At 30.7% G+C, this 17,350-nt stretch overlaps 1 protein-coding gene and 1 long non-coding RNA gene across 2 annotated transcripts; one reads left to right on the plus strand and one right to left on the minus strand.

Annotated features, from left to right (window-relative positions):
• Positions 1 to 1,790: 1,790 nt before the first annotated feature.
• On the plus strand, positions 1,791 to 10,128 carry LOC108979118. Its single transcript, XR_001994161.2, has 6 exons — positions 1,791 to 2,059; positions 5,574 to 5,711; positions 5,818 to 5,935; positions 6,042 to 6,168; positions 8,871 to 9,007; positions 9,973 to 10,128. It is a non-coding gene; the product is annotated as an uncharacterized LOC108979118 (long non-coding RNA).
• Positions 2,431 to 7,564, minus strand: LOC108979117 (probable glutamate carboxypeptidase LAMP1). Its single transcript, XM_018949711.2, has 12 exons — positions 6,476 to 7,564; positions 6,260 to 6,327; positions 6,025 to 6,106; positions 5,838 to 5,930; positions 5,622 to 5,774; positions 4,985 to 5,053; positions 4,624 to 4,711; positions 3,749 to 3,832; positions 3,332 to 3,420; positions 3,116 to 3,232; positions 2,893 to 3,036; positions 2,431 to 2,739 (listed from the first exon to the last, which is right to left on the minus strand). Exons 1-12 carry the CDS (start codon positions 7,421 to 7,423, stop codon positions 2,557 to 2,559), a joined length of 2,118 nt encoding a protein of 705 aa, XP_018805256.1. The 5' UTR covers positions 7,424 to 7,564; the 3' UTR covers positions 2,431 to 2,556.
• Positions 10,129 to 17,350: the final 7,222 nt, after the last annotated feature.

Here is a 17,350-nt window from a genome sequence, read left to right on the forward strand (position 1 = left end):
TATTCTCTCGTTAGCTCTAATTTAACTGTGTTTGGTAAGTGGAGTATATAGTAGGGAAAACATCAGCTTGTAGCCGCAGCACACTCAATGTATTGAGTGTAAAAAAAAAATATCACATGAGGTGTGCTGCGGCTACAAGTTGATGTATAGTATTGTTCATATAGTAGACTATTCATAAATAGTTTATATTATTTATAAATTATTTATTATTTTTTTAATATTTTTTTATTACTATTCAAAGATAATCTGAGATCACCTCAATATTCATAAATAGTTCTATATTATTTACTAATTTTTTATTTTTTTTATTATTTTTTTTACTACTAATTGTTCAAACAACGAGAGACTCGATTTCACATACCACCTATCTCCCAAACATAAGAGTCCCTAATTTTACATGCCAGCTATTAGCGTGATATAAAAATTAAAAATAATTATTAACTAATCTCAAAATATATAGATGATGTGTTATTTTTATTTGAATCAAAATATATTGTATAAATATAAATTTTTAATAACATATAATCTATCCAAGTATACCTGTCATTCCCCGGACTTAGCTAATATCTATGAGCAATGCTAGGTACAGTCCCCACTTGGGGACTGCATGTGCAGGCCTAGGCTATTTTAACTTTAAAATTTTGTAAAGTTACAAAATTATCCCTCCTAAAATAATGTTTTCTCTCATTTAAGCATGTGCCTGCACATGCAGTCCCCACTTCAGGACTGCAAATAGAATTTCTCAATATCTATATTAACGAGGATCCATTTGGCAACACAATTCTAAGTATTCTTAAATATAGATTTTTTAAACATTATTTAAATATAAAATACTTTTAACTTTTAAATTTTAATTTTTAATTTTTTTTATTTAATAATTACAATTTTTTTAAACTCTCAATAAAATATAAAAAACAACATATTTTTTCAATTTTTTTTAAAAAAATAATATTAAATAATTATATTCAAATAGTATTTAATTTTAAAATATTTTTAGTTAAATTTTTTATATCTTTTTTAAAATTTAATAAAATATTTTAATACAAACCATTTTAAATATATTAAAATATCTTAAATATCCAATATGTCGTACAAAAAAGTAATATTTTAAATACTGTATCGGATGTCGTACCGGTCAAGGCACTAGAACGAAATATTTCGATACCGATATCGTTTCGAGATAGTTGATATATGAATAAATTATATATAAATATATATATATATATATATATATATAAATTATAAATAACATAATCTGAATTGGAGATTAAAAAATAATTTTATAATCTGAAAAAATAAAAAATAAAATTACAAATCGAAATACAGGTCAATATGACCAATACAAAATATATATAATACATGCTATGAGATTAAAAATATTGTAAAAAAGTCAAACAAAATAGGAGGGATAAGCATTAATGCAAATACTTTTTTAGTTTTTATAATTAACAAAGGGTGTGGCTAAAGCCATGATTTGATACTTATTAATAGTTAGATGGGATGAGATAATTTAATAAAATAATTTTAATTAATATATTTTATAAAATTTTAAAAAATAAAAAAATTATAAATTTAAAATATTGTTAAAATATATTTTTTTTAATATAATTTTTATTTTAAATTTTAAAAAGATTGAATTATTTTTTATATATTTTTTAAAAGTTTATAAAATTATAATAATTAAATAATAATTAGATAAAAAATTAAAAATTTAGAATTAAAAAATATTTTTATTCATGATATTTAGATATTAAAATAAAATGACAAGATGAGAGGATATTGCACTCCGCCGCCTTATGCGATGAGCTTTCGAATAAAAACAAATTGCAGGAAATCACGACCTTCCGAAATCCGAGAAGACAATGGTTTTATCAGAAACTAAAAACCAGGAGGGAGTACTACCTCCATGACATGCCGTCCTCCTACAACCTAGTCCTCAAGAAGCTTTTTGACCAGGGCCACTTCTTCAAGTTGATTCTGCCCAGACACGACAGGGGCCTTGTCAATGTTTATTTCAAGCACGGTGACTCCATTGATCTAAAAAACTATGAGCTTTCAGGTGATGTCTCAATTCTCAGTGACTTTCTTCTATTTTCTTCTTTCTTTCATGGGGGGGATGGATTTTGACGCCTGGTTTCGTTGCAAAGGAAATGTAAGCATGTAGGATTAGAAAGCAGTTGTAGATGTTGGATGATATATGATGATATTTTTTAACTTATACGCTTCCCATGAAAGAGTGTGAATCTAAGAATTGGCAAGGTTTTTACAGTGATTACTTTGTGCTTCTGCTTCTTCATGCTCCTTGGTCTATTCTCTATTGACATGAGTATTGCATCTCACCAATTAGTCTCAGGAATTTTTGGAATCATTTAACTTACAGTGATCGCTTTCTTTTATGTTTTTGTTCCCTTGAGCATTTTGGATAGCGAGGACCTGAAGTGAGCATAATCTGTAGAAAGACTTGGAAAAAAAAATGGTTCTATTATCAGATTAAGTTACAAAAACATGTTTGAGTTGCATGGCCTTCATTAAGTTGTGGAACATGTATGTGCATAGTCATGTTAGTTCGCCCTTGAGAACTAGTGAAGCATGTCTGATAGCTCGAGAGACTTTCCAAACTTCACGTTGTACCAAATGCCATGTCTCAGCAGTATTCAAAGTCTTTGCCTTCTCAATGGCATAATCTATGCCGGGAAAGAAGCTGGATCCATAGTCATCGTGCTCCGAGGGCCCATAAATCTGCAAAAGAGAAAACAATAGATTCGGCAAGATATTCAAATGGTCTAATCAATTCAGTTCTCATTTCTGGAAACTTTTCTCTTTTTATGTTGAGCTTTTGAAAACTATGCCAAATTCAAATAAGGATTCACAAGTTGGTTGAGACAAACATACCAAATGCTTATACCATGGCCTTCTGGAGAGTCCATCTCGGTCTGTAAATGCACGCTCTGTCATCATTTGTCTGTCATTGAGCTCTCTCACCTTCAAAGGATCTTTATTCCATATTGATGCCAAACCTTTTCGTTCTTTCATTTCCTAGAGATTCGTACTTCATGATTTTTAGATATCAAGTGTTATTTGTTTCAACACAGTATATAGAAACTCAATCTTATACCTTGATCTGGTTGTTCACTGTGGTGGCTGCTTTTTCAAGCTCCTCTATGGACTCGAATAAAGGGGTTAGGCTCACATTCTTATCTGAGATCCTATCTCCTATGTCCTTCGTGTATGTCTGTTATTCATTTCATGGATTCAATTCATTGTATTAATGTTTGCCTCTGTTTTCTAAGACTACATGTGATTATTTTGGTACAATTTAACATTAGCGTACCTGGAGCTCCTGTGCATAGGAGAGATAGTTGTAAGGCAAAAATTCCTCATCTGCTAACCAAAGAGCTACTAAACCCCAAACACTTGCCACTGTTTCCAAGAAACAAATTTGATAGAATTTTAATTTTTTGGGTAGTTGAGACCAAATAAAGGGAAAAATGTTAGTTTCCAGCTAGAAACTAATCTTGTACATAAAAAAATAAATAAAAAAATAAAAGGGTTATGAAAAAAAATCTTTTTTATTCCTTTGAAAAAAAAAAATCTTGTACATGAAATGTTAGTTTTTAGTCCTTTTTTTTTACTTGTCTTGGAGTATATGCTGAACAAGCAATAATCAAGGAATACTTCAGAAGCTATTTTTTGGGTTATGAAGGAATCCAGATTGTTTTTATGCTGCTAGATAAAACTCTTATCTCACCTGCAACATGTCTACGAAACATTGGATCACCATATTTTTCCATCCAGATAAAGTCATCGTACATTGAGTGGTATACAGGGTAACCTGCACTTGATGACAACTATTTAATGGCAAGTCATGAAACTTCTAAATAGCATGCTTCCATGTTACACTGCTTATAATTTACTAATGGACAAAATGTTTTGATGTTTTGAAACTTATTAAGGTAACGGTGTGTAGTCGCTCGCTTCAATATTGAATATCACTTTTTTCATCCTTGGTAAGTTTTGTGATTAAACTTTGGATGTATCAGTTCAGGGTTAATTTTGGCTGGGAATTTACAAGTTGTTTCATTTCAGGAAGATCAAAAGTTCCTTTAGGTGATGAACCATGCATATATTTCAAAATCTTTTTTTTTTTTTTAGCTACTACTGCAAAGTAATTCCTTTCTTGAATGTGAGAAATTTGAAGCTGTTCTCTGAAACTCTGCCATATTCTTAATTAGGCAAGGAGATTGTTCTAAGAGGATTAGGTTGGAGGTTTTGGTTATATTGCGATGGTTATCTAGAAAACCCCTTTAGTACTGACCTATGATATTTACAATGCGATGAGCATTGGTTATAGCAGGTGGTTGTCATGTATTCATTAAATATGATACCATTGCTTGAGTTTCAACACTTAAATTAATTATTTCCTTATGTTTGTTTTGCTTTACTTGGAGAACGAAATTTTATGGTGGAACCTTTTCAATTATCAAATTCTTTATACCTATCCTCAGAATTATACAAGCAGTTGCTTTCTTTAGCAGAAAAGTGGCTCAAGCATGCGTGATAGATGCATATATCATCTTATCAACTAAAGGATTATGTAAAAAGAACAGAATTTGTACTTGTTACCTCCTCCGTAAGACATCGCAACTGCTGGAATTCCTACATGTTGCACAAATGCTGCAAAATCTGATCCTCCTTCTCCTAGCCTCTCGATCTTTGTATAGAAAGTACAGGTTAATGAGCCTAAGTAATTAACCATATAAGTTTCAAGATTCACTAGATAAAAGTCATCTCCTTTGCGTTATCTGTTTTTGGTAATATGTTAGACGTGCAATTATAAATATGAGTGAGTGGTTTGCTAGAAATAAACTCAGTTGCACCTTTTATGTTAAGAATTACTACAATGCAGCTTTATTTCTTTCTTAAAAGTATGGATTTGAAATTATAATGCCAAGTTGATGCTACTAGGCATTTGAACTTGTCTTACCAGGAGAGAATTGTTGGAACTAACCCACGAATCGTAAATAGTTTGTGATGAGTTATCTGGGTCTTGAACCTTCAAATATCAATTAGTGCAGTTGAGATAAGTGAGATAACAGCAGCAGTAGATAAAAATAAATACTTTTCTTTTGGCATGAACCAGGAAGGGATTGAACTCCAGATAGATTATAGATTTTGCTAAAAAAAATTATTGGCTTAAGAACACTTCTTACTCTTACCTACAAAAACTGTCACATTGCACCCTCTAATTACCTTAACAGGCAAATAACAAACGCGGTTAAGGTTTGATGCGTCACATGTTTTCCTCCATTTTGACCATTAGATCTTAACCCAGGGTGTTATTTGCCTGTTGGAATTAGTTAAAGAGTCCAACTATATATTTTGATAGTTTGAAGAACAAAATGTAAAATACCAAATAATTGAGGTTAAGAAGTAATCTAACCCTTTTTGGTTTTACATTGTTTCTTGGTATATACAACTGCTAATACTATTTGCATGGACTGGAGTGGTGATATCAGAACATAAACTCTTGGTAGGGGTTATTAATTGTTGCTTTTGCTACTGGGTTATTGTAGCTGCTACCATACCTTATGCTTATTCTTGCATTTATACGTTTGAGATACCTGTTGAGTTGCTCGTTTGAGTAGTTCATCAAGCTGGGGAGTTGCAGAGGCATGGAATCCTGGTCCAGATACAGCAGAGTCAACATTCAAGTAAGCAACAGCCCTTGAAGCTAGTGTTTCTCTGTTCTCTTCTACCCATTCAGTGGATCCTATCTGAATACAGTAGTTTGGTTAATATATATATATATATATATAGAGAGAGAGAGAGAGAGAGACCAGTCCATATTCCTCAGCGTCCCAATTGCACAACACAATTGTTCTTCGAGGTTTCCATCCTTTTTTTTGCAATTTCCCCAGTCTTTCTGCAATCTACGGTAAGTATCAAAATCAGGTGGTGCTGTTTTGGTATTTTTTTCTCATCGGGTAGATACTTGACAAGGCCATCTAATGGAATCATGTTTACCTCTAACAACGCTGCAGTGCCACTGTTGGGATCAACGGCTCCAAATGTCCATGCATCCCGATGATTACCCAGAATGACAAACCTACAAATAATTGTAAAGTTATGCGACTTTTCTGTTATGCTATGATGAGTTACTAAAGCATGGTATGAACTTTATGCGCGCTTTCCTTTGTTGGATACGTATTGAACTGGAAATTTAGCTACTCCTTTTGTTTGTGAAAGAAATTGTACATACCTATCTGGCTCTTCTGCTCCTTCAATCACACCAATGACATTCTGAATTGTCCCTATGAATTGCTTTCCCTGAAAATAACATCCATGGTGGCAATTAAGCAAACTACAAGCAGCTGTTGGTTCTAGTTTTCCTCTGGTTTTATCACTAGGGCTAAGATTCAACGTTTCTACATTGTGCATAAGAATGTATAGATACTGTGTCCTAGTTTGAGCTTACAGTGTAATTGAGATTGACAATTCCTGGCCCTGGTCCAAGCCTATAAATAGGTGCATCTTTGCTTCCCTGCCAGTCCTCATTGGCGACTTGTCCACCAATGGATTTCAAGATTATTTCACCATCTGCCGCCGACACCGGCAATGATGGTATGAGGGGAACATCCCCTCCTTTCTCTACCTCCTCTTCTGATAACCTTTCACATTCTCTAGTGCTCGCCCATCCTGGTGTAGTAGGGTCTCCGATCCCTTTGTAAACTGATCCCACCTGTACTCCGCTTGGTGGTATCCATTTATCATCTGGGAACCACCGCACATCCCCTCCCCCACCGCCATAGTCCTTTCGATCTGTATACACCAATACCCCTATAGCGCCTGCTGCATATGCAGTCATTAATATGTCTCCTCGGTATATTTTTCCATATTTTGCCAATGCAATAGCACCCGAGACATTCACACCCATTTCTTTCAGTGTCATGTAGTCTTCCACGCGTCCGTAGTTCACATAAACCACAGGTCCAGAGACATTGCCTGACTTTGCATATGCATGAAAGGTAGGCTGAACTTGGTCTGCTACATCAGCATATGGATCTCCATCATAAATTTCTTGGCAAAGATTGAACGTAGTGGGTGGCTCTGGAGGTAGACGTGTTAATATCAAGGAACGAAATACAGGGTAAGTCAGAGACACCTCATAGGATGCTATGTGTGATTGGATATTGCTGGAAGTAAAGATGGATAAAACATAGGCTGCCGCCTCGGCGTTAGCCTCAGAGCCAGCAACATGAGGCCGGCGAGTGAGGGTGTGTAGGTGGTTTGCTACTGAAAAGTTGTCGGATAGAGAAGGAGATGTGAATAGGGAGTGATAGGAAGATTTTGGAGGGGGAGAAATCAGGAGGAAGGTGAAAGAGGTGGCTAAGCCTAGGAAGGTGATGGCGATTGCTTTGAACATGGACTCGTTTCTTCTTTTTTTGAGGTTTTGAGAAATTTTTTAGTGACAAATTTTGTTGCCGTGGAGATGTTCTTGATGTAGAATTCCTCTTATGAATTATCAGTAAGCAATAGAGCCTCTAAGGCATGGAGAGAGAGAGAGAGAGAGAGAGAGGATTGTTTGTTAATTATTGTTATAATCTAACATTGGTTTATATCTGATTATTATAATTTTTTTAAATAAAAAATAAAACATAAAATTTTAAATTTTAAAATTTTAAAATAAAAATAATATTAAAAAATTATATACTAATAATATTTTAATTTTATAATATTTTTTATTTAACTTTTTTATCTTTATTTTCTGAAATTTAATAAATGTTTAATTTAAATTATTTCATAATTATTTATAAATCATCTTATTACTATATATAAAATTTTTATTTCATTTCATTTTTCGAACATCACTTAGTTATAATAATTATTATAAGATAAGATCTAAACACTGCTTTATCAGATGATATTAAAAAAACATCTTTAAAATACTATTTTTTTATAATTCTGGTTAGGTCGTGTATGCTGTCTTAGTTTTTGTCCTCTTCAATGTTTTTTCTATCCTTTCGATAGATGTGTGATTGAGACATGTTCCAACTTATTTTGTCATTTTGTTCCTGCTTTAGGGATGACAACTCAGGAGATAAATAAAAAAATATATTTTAATAAATATAGTTATAATATTACATTTTCTTTTTTATAAAATAATGTTCGATATAGGTTTCTCTAGTGATCATATCTGGACCCATATACGACCTAAAAATGGGTACTTGCGTTGAAGAGCAGCTAGCGATGGGTTGAATTTCGTTGCGTTGTGACAAATGTGAGAAAAAAATGTGTCATGTCATGGTGCAATGTTGGTGAAACAAACATCGTGGTTGCTTGCCTGAGGTTGATCTCTGTAGTGTTTGATGGTGGCCCAAAATAGTGCACAGTTGCGTTCCTAATATGGGTTGCTTGTATTAAGTAACGATTCAGATAGTGAGTTGAAATGAGATAAATTAAGATAAAAATTAAAATTTAAATAAAATATTATTATAATATTATTATTATTTTAAAATTTGAAAAAATTAAATTACTTATTATATTTTATGTAAAAAATTAAGAAAATTATAATAATAAAATAAGATAAGAAGAATCATTTCTCAATTCAAATAGGACTTAAGTAGAATAAGATATGTGGAAGTCACATGTCATTGGAAGATAATATATATATTTATATATATCCTCCTAATACTTAAAAGCATATATAAGATCAACAGTAGTGAATAGTTCTTAATAGTCATTACCGTCCAGCGTCCTCTTTTTGATTTCTCGTTGCCTTCTATGAAATTTCTTTCTTTTTAGTCAGAATTTTACTCTTCTTCGTTGAGTTAGAAACATCTTAGCATTGATCTATTTTCGTGGTGCGACAGTTGAAATATCTGGCCTCTTCATACAAGAGATGGAATGCAACGTCTCTTGCTTTTCTAGCATCTGCAGAACAACTTTCAGACTCAACTGGAGGATGAAAAAAAAAATCTATACTGTTTGAGATTTTTTCTCGCCGTTGGTATGCAATTCTCTTCTGATTTCACCTCTAGCTTTTGCATCTTGTTTTTCTTTTTCCGTTTCTCGCATGGTTTTTTTCTTTCTACACCTCAACAACATAAATCTATTTCTTCTTCCTTTCTATTTTTCCCGTGCGGTTGCTTCTTCGTTTCAGATTTATTCTTCAATCTCTGTTTTGTTTTTTTCGATTTATTTTTGCATCTCTGTTTTTTTTTCTTCTTCATTTTTTTCTTATTCAAAGACAAAGAGGGGGAGAGAAGTGCCGTGAGAAATGGGTTTCTGGGTGCAAATCGCAATGTGCGACGGAGAGGGAAAGGGAACTTCGTGGTGGCTGAGTCCACTAGAGGTTGTCGTCGGTGTCAACTGGTGGAGGTGCAATGGCCTGGGTGGCTGGCTGCCTACGGCCGCGAAACTGCACACAAATGGGTCAAACCCATTTCAGTTCTATTTCCGCAGGGGAGAGGGAGGGCTGCTCGTGGGGGACTTCGATGGTGGCTGGGTTGGTCGCCGGCTTGAGAGGGACTTGTCGATGGTGGTCGTGAGGTTCGGTGGCCGCGTACGGTGGCACAAGATGAGATAAATGGGAGAAACCCATTTCAGTTCTATTTCCGCGGGGGAGAGCGATGGCTGCGCGTGAGGGACATTGGTGGTGCCAGGGTTGCTCGTCGGCGTGAGGGGAACACGCCGGTGGTGGCAATGATGATGGCCGGGGCTCGGCAGCACCGGGCTGCGCTGGAGGAGAACCGGTCGTGCGGAAGAATCGCGTAGAAGAGAGAAAAATTAGGAAATTTTTTTTTCTACAAAATTACTATAAAATCACTTTAAAATATATATATATATATATGTTCCTATATTTTACAATTTCTCATCTGAAAAAGATTAAATAATAGTAAATTCCTTTCTTTTTTTTTTTCAACTTTGCTTTTGTCCTTACTATAATATTACATTGTTGAATTTTTTACATAGGTTGAGCTCCGTGACGTTGAAAGTGGAAACAAAATATCCCAACGACTAGCTACTTATGAGAGTGTTGAAAGTATGGATCCTTTAACTTTTTAGTTTTGTACTGTGAATTAATAACTCAAAATTATCAACTATCATTGTTGGAATATTAATGGTAAATGCTTGGAGATCATACACATTTCTTACTTTTCTTAAATAATCTAATTTGCTTCTCTGATTTTAAGATCTTTTAAGTCAATTATTTAATGTTAACACTTGAAGAGATAGTAGATAGTTGAATACTAGCTCAATGATTGTTTTGCATGGACTTTGAGCTGTTTTTAACTCATAAAGGATTCAAATATGAATTCTGTCTCATAAATCCACCAATGCTCATAAACTAGCCCAATGACCCTTAGGGAGACTTTTCCTGAAATCTTCCACTGTAGTCTATCTAGAGTCTTTTGCAAATGTAGCAGCTTCTATATAAAAGAGGATCTACCACATTTATCTTCTCAAAAAAAAAAAAAAAAACCATCTCATCTCACATTTACATCCAAACATATGCTAAGATAAATCATATAAATGCAAGATGATATTTGTTATAACTTAGATTGAACCCACAGGTATATACACGTGATACCACATCTTAAATTATAATTTTGAATTAATCTAAAAATAATACTATATTTTAATTAATGAAATATCATTGCTTAAAACATTCACTAACGATATTTTATTTAATTAGTTCCACCTGTTTTAGTTGATTTTACATTATAATTTTGCTTCTTTTATAATTCCAAAATAAAAAGAATAGGTTTGCCATTTGAAAAATGACATCAATACTTACAGTGTTACCCATATAATTACACGTAATCAATTATTGAAAAGTTGAAAATTTTAAAAATTGAAATTTGAATTAAATAATTTGATAAAATAGAGTACATACTCAATAAAAATAATATTGTGCATAAAGTTGTACTTTAAAAGATGCTTGAAAAATAAAATGAAATAAAAATTTTGTGAATAGTAGTAAGAAAGTTTATGAATAGTAGAGAGATAGTTTTAGATTAAGTAATTATTGGATTTTAAGAGATGAGACATAACAGTTGAATAAAAAATATTATAAAATTAAAATATTTTTAAAGCATAATTTTGTAATTATACCTCTTTTACTATTGTTTTACTACTAAGCAATTTTTTTCCCTCTTGCTATTTATATTTGGATTAAAAACCTCGGAACTTATTCTTATTACATAATATAGAATACAATTAATTCAATCAATCAATATAATTATATAATTTAATTAAAAATAAATTTAATTTTATAAAATTTGACATTCTTTTGCTCTTTGAGTTTATTTTTATCATCAAGCAATATCAATTTCTTAAAGTTGTGGACTTATAAACTAGCGTTCTGACATAGTTAGGTGTTATATCTTATTAGTTATGTATGCATGTTTATCAAAAAAAAGTTTTTTACAAAATTGCTATAAAATTGCTCATAAAATTTTATCAACAAAATTAGTTCTATATGTATATAATTTTACTATAAAATTACTATAAAAATTATTATACGTAATTAATTATTGAAATGTTGAAAATTTTAAAAATTGAAATTTGAATTAAAATAGTTGATAAAATAGAGTACATACTCAATAAACATAATATTGTGCATAAATTTGTACTTTAAAGGATGCTTGAATAATAAGATGAAATAAAAATTTTGTGAATAGTAGTAAGAAAGTTTATGAATAGTAGAGAGATAGTTTTGGATTAAGTAATTATTGGATTTTAAGAGATGAGACATAACAGTTGAATAAAAAATATTATAAAATTAAAATATTTTTAAAGTATAATTTTGTTTTTTTTCCTTTTACTATTTATATTTGGATTAAAAACCTCAGAACATAATCTTATTGCATAATATAGAATAAAATTAATTCAATCAACCAACATAATTATATAATTTATTTAAAAATAAATTTAATTTTATAAAATTTGACATTCTTTTGCTCTTTGAGTCTATTTTTATCATCAAGCAATATCAATTTCTTAAAGTTATGAACTTATAAACTAACGTTCTGGCATAATTATGTGTTATATCTTATTAGTTATGTATGTATGTTTATCAAAAAAAATTTTTTTACAAAATTGCTATAAAATTGCTGATAAAATTTTATCAACAAAATTATTTCTGTATGTATGTAATTTTACTAAAAAATTACTATAAAAATTTTGTAAAATTTTTCTTACAAGATTACTATAAAAGTGTTTTACAAAATTACTACAAATTTTTTAAGATGTTTCCAAACATGTGTCAAATATAGTTGCTGTATCTTAAAGTTTTAGAGAACATATTTCAATTGGTGAGGTTTCCTGCAATTTTTCAAATACCAAACATAATATTTTCCGGAAACAATTCTCAAGCTTTTAGAATGTAAATAATGAAATCCATTTGATTAGTCCATTAGGATTAATTACAACCTTACCATTGCCAAATTTTGTTCTCTGTTATTTCAAATATTATAAACATCTATACTAAAACTTATTGTTTATATACACTTAGGTAAGTAGAGATTTTTATTGCCTGTGAAATTCTGTTTTATTTAATTATGGGCTTCTCCATTATACTACCATTCCCTAGATTGTTGAAATTATTGACCCATATCAAGAAGATCCACTTTATAGGATATCTTCGGACTCCCTATTTGACAAAAAATTTATTTACTGATTATAAAATTAAAGGCTATAAAATTGTTTGATGTCAAGATTCTAGGCAATATATCATTATAAGTTTTAAAATAAGTATGATGTTAAATAATGCTGAGTTGACATATGATTCTAAACAATTTATAGGAATTAGTGTGTTTTTTTTTTTATGGTGATGCCAATATTACTGTATAGTCAAGAGTAATATACAAATGGCCTTTGGCTCAAATGGCATTAGCATTGGTTTGTCATCTGGAAAACTAAGGCTCAAATTCCCTCCACCTATTTCTTAGCCAAAATATATATATATATATATCAACAGTACATGGTACTCTTAACATTTACGTAATAGAACTGTCATGATTGACAGATATTCAAAATATGGGTATTATTTTTTAATTTTAATTTTTTATAGCTAATGTATGTCTAGAAATATAAAATTCTATACTCATAATAATATCTTTTACATAAGCCAGTACTTTTTCAAATTATAAACTGGCCCATTTTATAAATTAACAATATTATTATTAGATGTAAACACTACATTTATATTTATTCACCATACTTTATTTATTCTATATTAACATGCTTCTAAATCTTTCATAACCATGCTTAGATTCTAAATTTATTTCATGCAGGAACATTTACCGTATATCTAAAATATTACAAAATTATGTTCAACCAAAAAATGGATCATACAATTGGGTGCAGATTTAGATCAACTCCAAAAACAACGTCACAAAAACTTCAATGTTCTCTCCATAAATACTGTGAATGAGGAGAACACACCACTTTGAATCCATAACCCGCAAACTTTACTTTCAGTAACGAAAGAAACAATTATGTAACATTTATTCGTTTCAGAAACAAACTGTAATATAAATTCGAAACATAAACCTTTACTTTCCAAACTTGCTTGAACGTATAGTTTGTTTAAATTTATTGCTATTTGATTAGTAATTTCTAATTAGAATTAGTTATATTATCTTCATAGACCTTATCATTAAATTCTCTTCTTCTACATTAGATGTTTATATTTTAGAATAATTTAATATAGGGCAAACGTGCCTCGCACGTAACTTCACTGCTAGTATATATATATATATATATATATATATATATATAAGTTGGTCGTGTTGCGTCCCAATGTGTTATCAAAATGCGTGAGTTGCTGTGTTGTGTTGTGTCAAGTAAAAAAGTAATGTTATATATAATTGTGAAATATGCAAGTGTCTCGTAATTTTTTTAAAAAAGATTAATAAAGTCTATTATTAAAAAATTAATTTTTTTCATATGAATCTCGTATTTACTCATTTTTTTTCAAAAAAATTGTACGACAATTTCATAATTGCAAATATCATTTGCCCTATGGAAAAATGCATCAGAAATTAAGCTATCTGTGTTTATGGGAAGAATAGGGCATGCTCGAAATTGTCTCTATTTCTTATTGAATTTACTAATTTATTAAATGGTTAATCCGTAGAAGATGTATAAGAGTGATGGAAAGAGGTAACAATGCATAGATTTATAAATTTGAATCTAGAATGGGTGGAGTGTGAAATTTTTGTCCATCGCAAATGTCTCAAAAAATTACGGAAATGGCATTTTCGTTTACCATTAAATCGTTGAGAAAAGTCAATTACGGCGATATATATCGTCGCAAAAGGTTAATAAATCGTCGAGAATGACTATATATTTTTTCTAGTAATTATGAATTATCGTCATCATTATGTATTCCCAACGAATTTTACTCGCCGAAAAAGAGTTTTCACAAAATAATAAAAAAAAAATGCACAAAAATAGTATACATAAATTACTTCAACTTCCCAACTCACACCCAAAAAGCTAATCGCTCACAATTTCTAAATCTACCATACCTAAGTTCTCAGTTATAACATTGTCACGTATCATCCTCACAAACTATTATCTCATTGTAGATATAGGGCTTTCTAAACAAATTCATTCAGTTTCAAAGTTGTCTCTCTCTCTCTCTCACCCCACATTCCTAAGATTCTATTTTTATACCTTCTTGGGCCTTTTATGCTCCTCCCAAAATAGAGATGAACTATTACCCAAGCTATACTTTATATTAGAGTCCCTTATATATAATATATATATATATATATATATTTATATATAACTATAAGATATAATTAATTCACCTAAATAGTGTAGCAAATAGAAAAACTAGTGAGGAACGTGCAAAATAGCCGAAATCTCCATACCAATGTTGGAACCAAATGAGGTACCAGAGTGTGGACAAAGGAAACTATAAAAAACTGTGCATTCACATTTAAATTTCCCCACACATTCCAATGATCTAAAGAAATATATATATATATATATATATATCACTAAAAGACTAAAAATAGTAAATCCTATTCGCTTCATACGCATTGGAATCACAGTAAATGATCTTCCTAAGCAAAAAATACAAAAGAGACCTCTTTGCCATAGCACCCAGATTTTAATGAAAGCGTACTTTGTAACTAGAAATGAGAGATGAAGTGGATAGCGGACATACATGACAACACAGTAATATAAAGTCAGAAATCAACATCATAATCTGCATTCACTCACAACCACAGAACAAATCAATGAGAGCATAGGAAAAAGATATATGGGCACTCTTATTCACAATGAACAAATTAAAAAATCTCCAGCAAGAAGCATTCAAATTTAAAAAAAAAAAAAAAACTCTTTAAGATGGGACGAGAGTGCGAGAGAATGGTCTCGAGAATGACCAACCAATCCATTTTCTATGCAATGATTGAATGAACAACCTGAACATGAAAAAAACAATAAAAAAACGTTTAAAAATTTAATTAGAGTTCAATAATGCATGTTTGCTAATCCTCCAATTGGTCTTTAAGACAGAATATCAAAGGAGAAAGGCTTTTACATCTGAAAAATATATATGTTGTTCATTTATGCTGTTATGATCTCTTTCTCTAAACGATGAAAGAAGGCTGACATGTAGTAGTCATTCTCCTTATGCATCAAACACTGACCCAAATGTAAAGATTTAAAGACAGCATTTGTTCTTAAAGTTAAAACTTTAAAACTTTTGGTATTAAAATATAGATAAACAGGATTGTGATAGTATTTTGTTTTCTCTCCTTAGGCTTAGAGGTCACCTATGACTATGGGTGAGATGGGATATAGCTCTAAATAATTTTTTCACATGTACTTGAAACTTAAAAGTGATAAAAGGAATGCAAACGCAACAATTTTCTTTGGAAATATGTGCCAGTACTGTAAAACAAGACTCAATCATGTATATTCTAATTAAGGCTACATTTGGATATTGAGCTGACCTCAGTTCTTTATAAATAACAGTGAGTTGATTAGTGGAGAGAGTTATGAGAGGCTCATTTAAACTGAGTTTAACGTGTGTTTAGATGTTAAGATGAGTTTAATACTTTTTATGAGAAGTTGAAAAGCTTGTGGGTCCCACGTATAAATAAGTGTTAAGTTAAAAAAGGTTGTAGATCCCACATGTAAGGAAGTTTTGAGTTGAGATGAGTTTACTAATTTGAAAGTTGGGTGTTTAGATGTTAGATTCAACTTAAAATTAAACTGAGTTCAGATGAATCTTGCAACCAAACGCAACCTAAATCTTGGGCAATGCTAGGGATCCCACTGGGGGATCCCATTGATGTCTCACTCAATTTTTTTTTTTTTACATAGTGATTAAGAAAATGTTGTTGAATAATATTATGATTTTTTTTTTTTTAAATTTTTAAAAGTGTTAAAACATGACTTGAAAAAAAAAACTTTAATATTTTTTAAAAAATATTTAAAACAAAAGAAAAATGATAGGGATTGATCCTGCTGGGGAATCCCATTGATGTCCCGCTCCCCTTTTTTTTTAGTTTTTTTTTTTTTTTTACTTAGTGATTAAGAAAATGTTGTTTAATAATATTGTGAATTTTTTATTTTTTTTTAAATATTTAAAAGTGTTAAAAGAATGATTAAACCGCATGCACCAACACTAATCGGCAAAGGAAATAAATAATAAAATAAAGAAGAGAAATACTAATTAAGTTGAAAGGTTGTACGTAAAGCGTGTTCTAGATTAGTGCGAGCCCCTTTTGAGAAGTTACTCCGTCTATCAATATTAAAAGCAAGATATCACAAGCATGTTGATTACATGCTGGATAACTTACCTCTTCATCGTGGCAGATTTTGTCCTTGACATTACTCCCTCTATCAATTGATGTTGGATTAGAGCTAGGCATGAAATAAGTCATAATATTTTCTCAATATAATACGAAAAATAAAATAAACAAATCTGCCACGGTATCTATCTTTCTCTCACTTATAAAGCTTGGAGAAAAATTTGAAAGAATATTTTTAAAATTTTTAAATGCTAAAGATATATATATATATATATATATATATATATGAATGTATGTATGTATATAAAATCATCAACATAAAGAAGGAAAAAAGATAAGGTTCAAGAGCCAATTAGAGTCACACATGACCTGATCCCAACAACACCTTTGAAATCCTCTTCAAGCGTCTATATTAGGATCACTTTTGATCAAGTTTATAATGTTGTAAAATTATTATTAATCCTCCCCCAAAATTAATTAAATTGCATAAAAAAAAAGAAAAGAAATGAACAACATATTAATTATATTATACACATAGGATATATATATATATATATATTTATATATAT

Source organism: Juglans regia, chromosome 10, assembly GCF_001411555.2.
Source record: "Juglans regia cultivar Chandler chromosome 10, Walnut 2.0, whole genome shotgun sequence".
Lineage (NCBI taxonomy): Eukaryota > Viridiplantae > Streptophyta > Magnoliopsida > Fagales > Juglandaceae > Juglans > Juglans regia.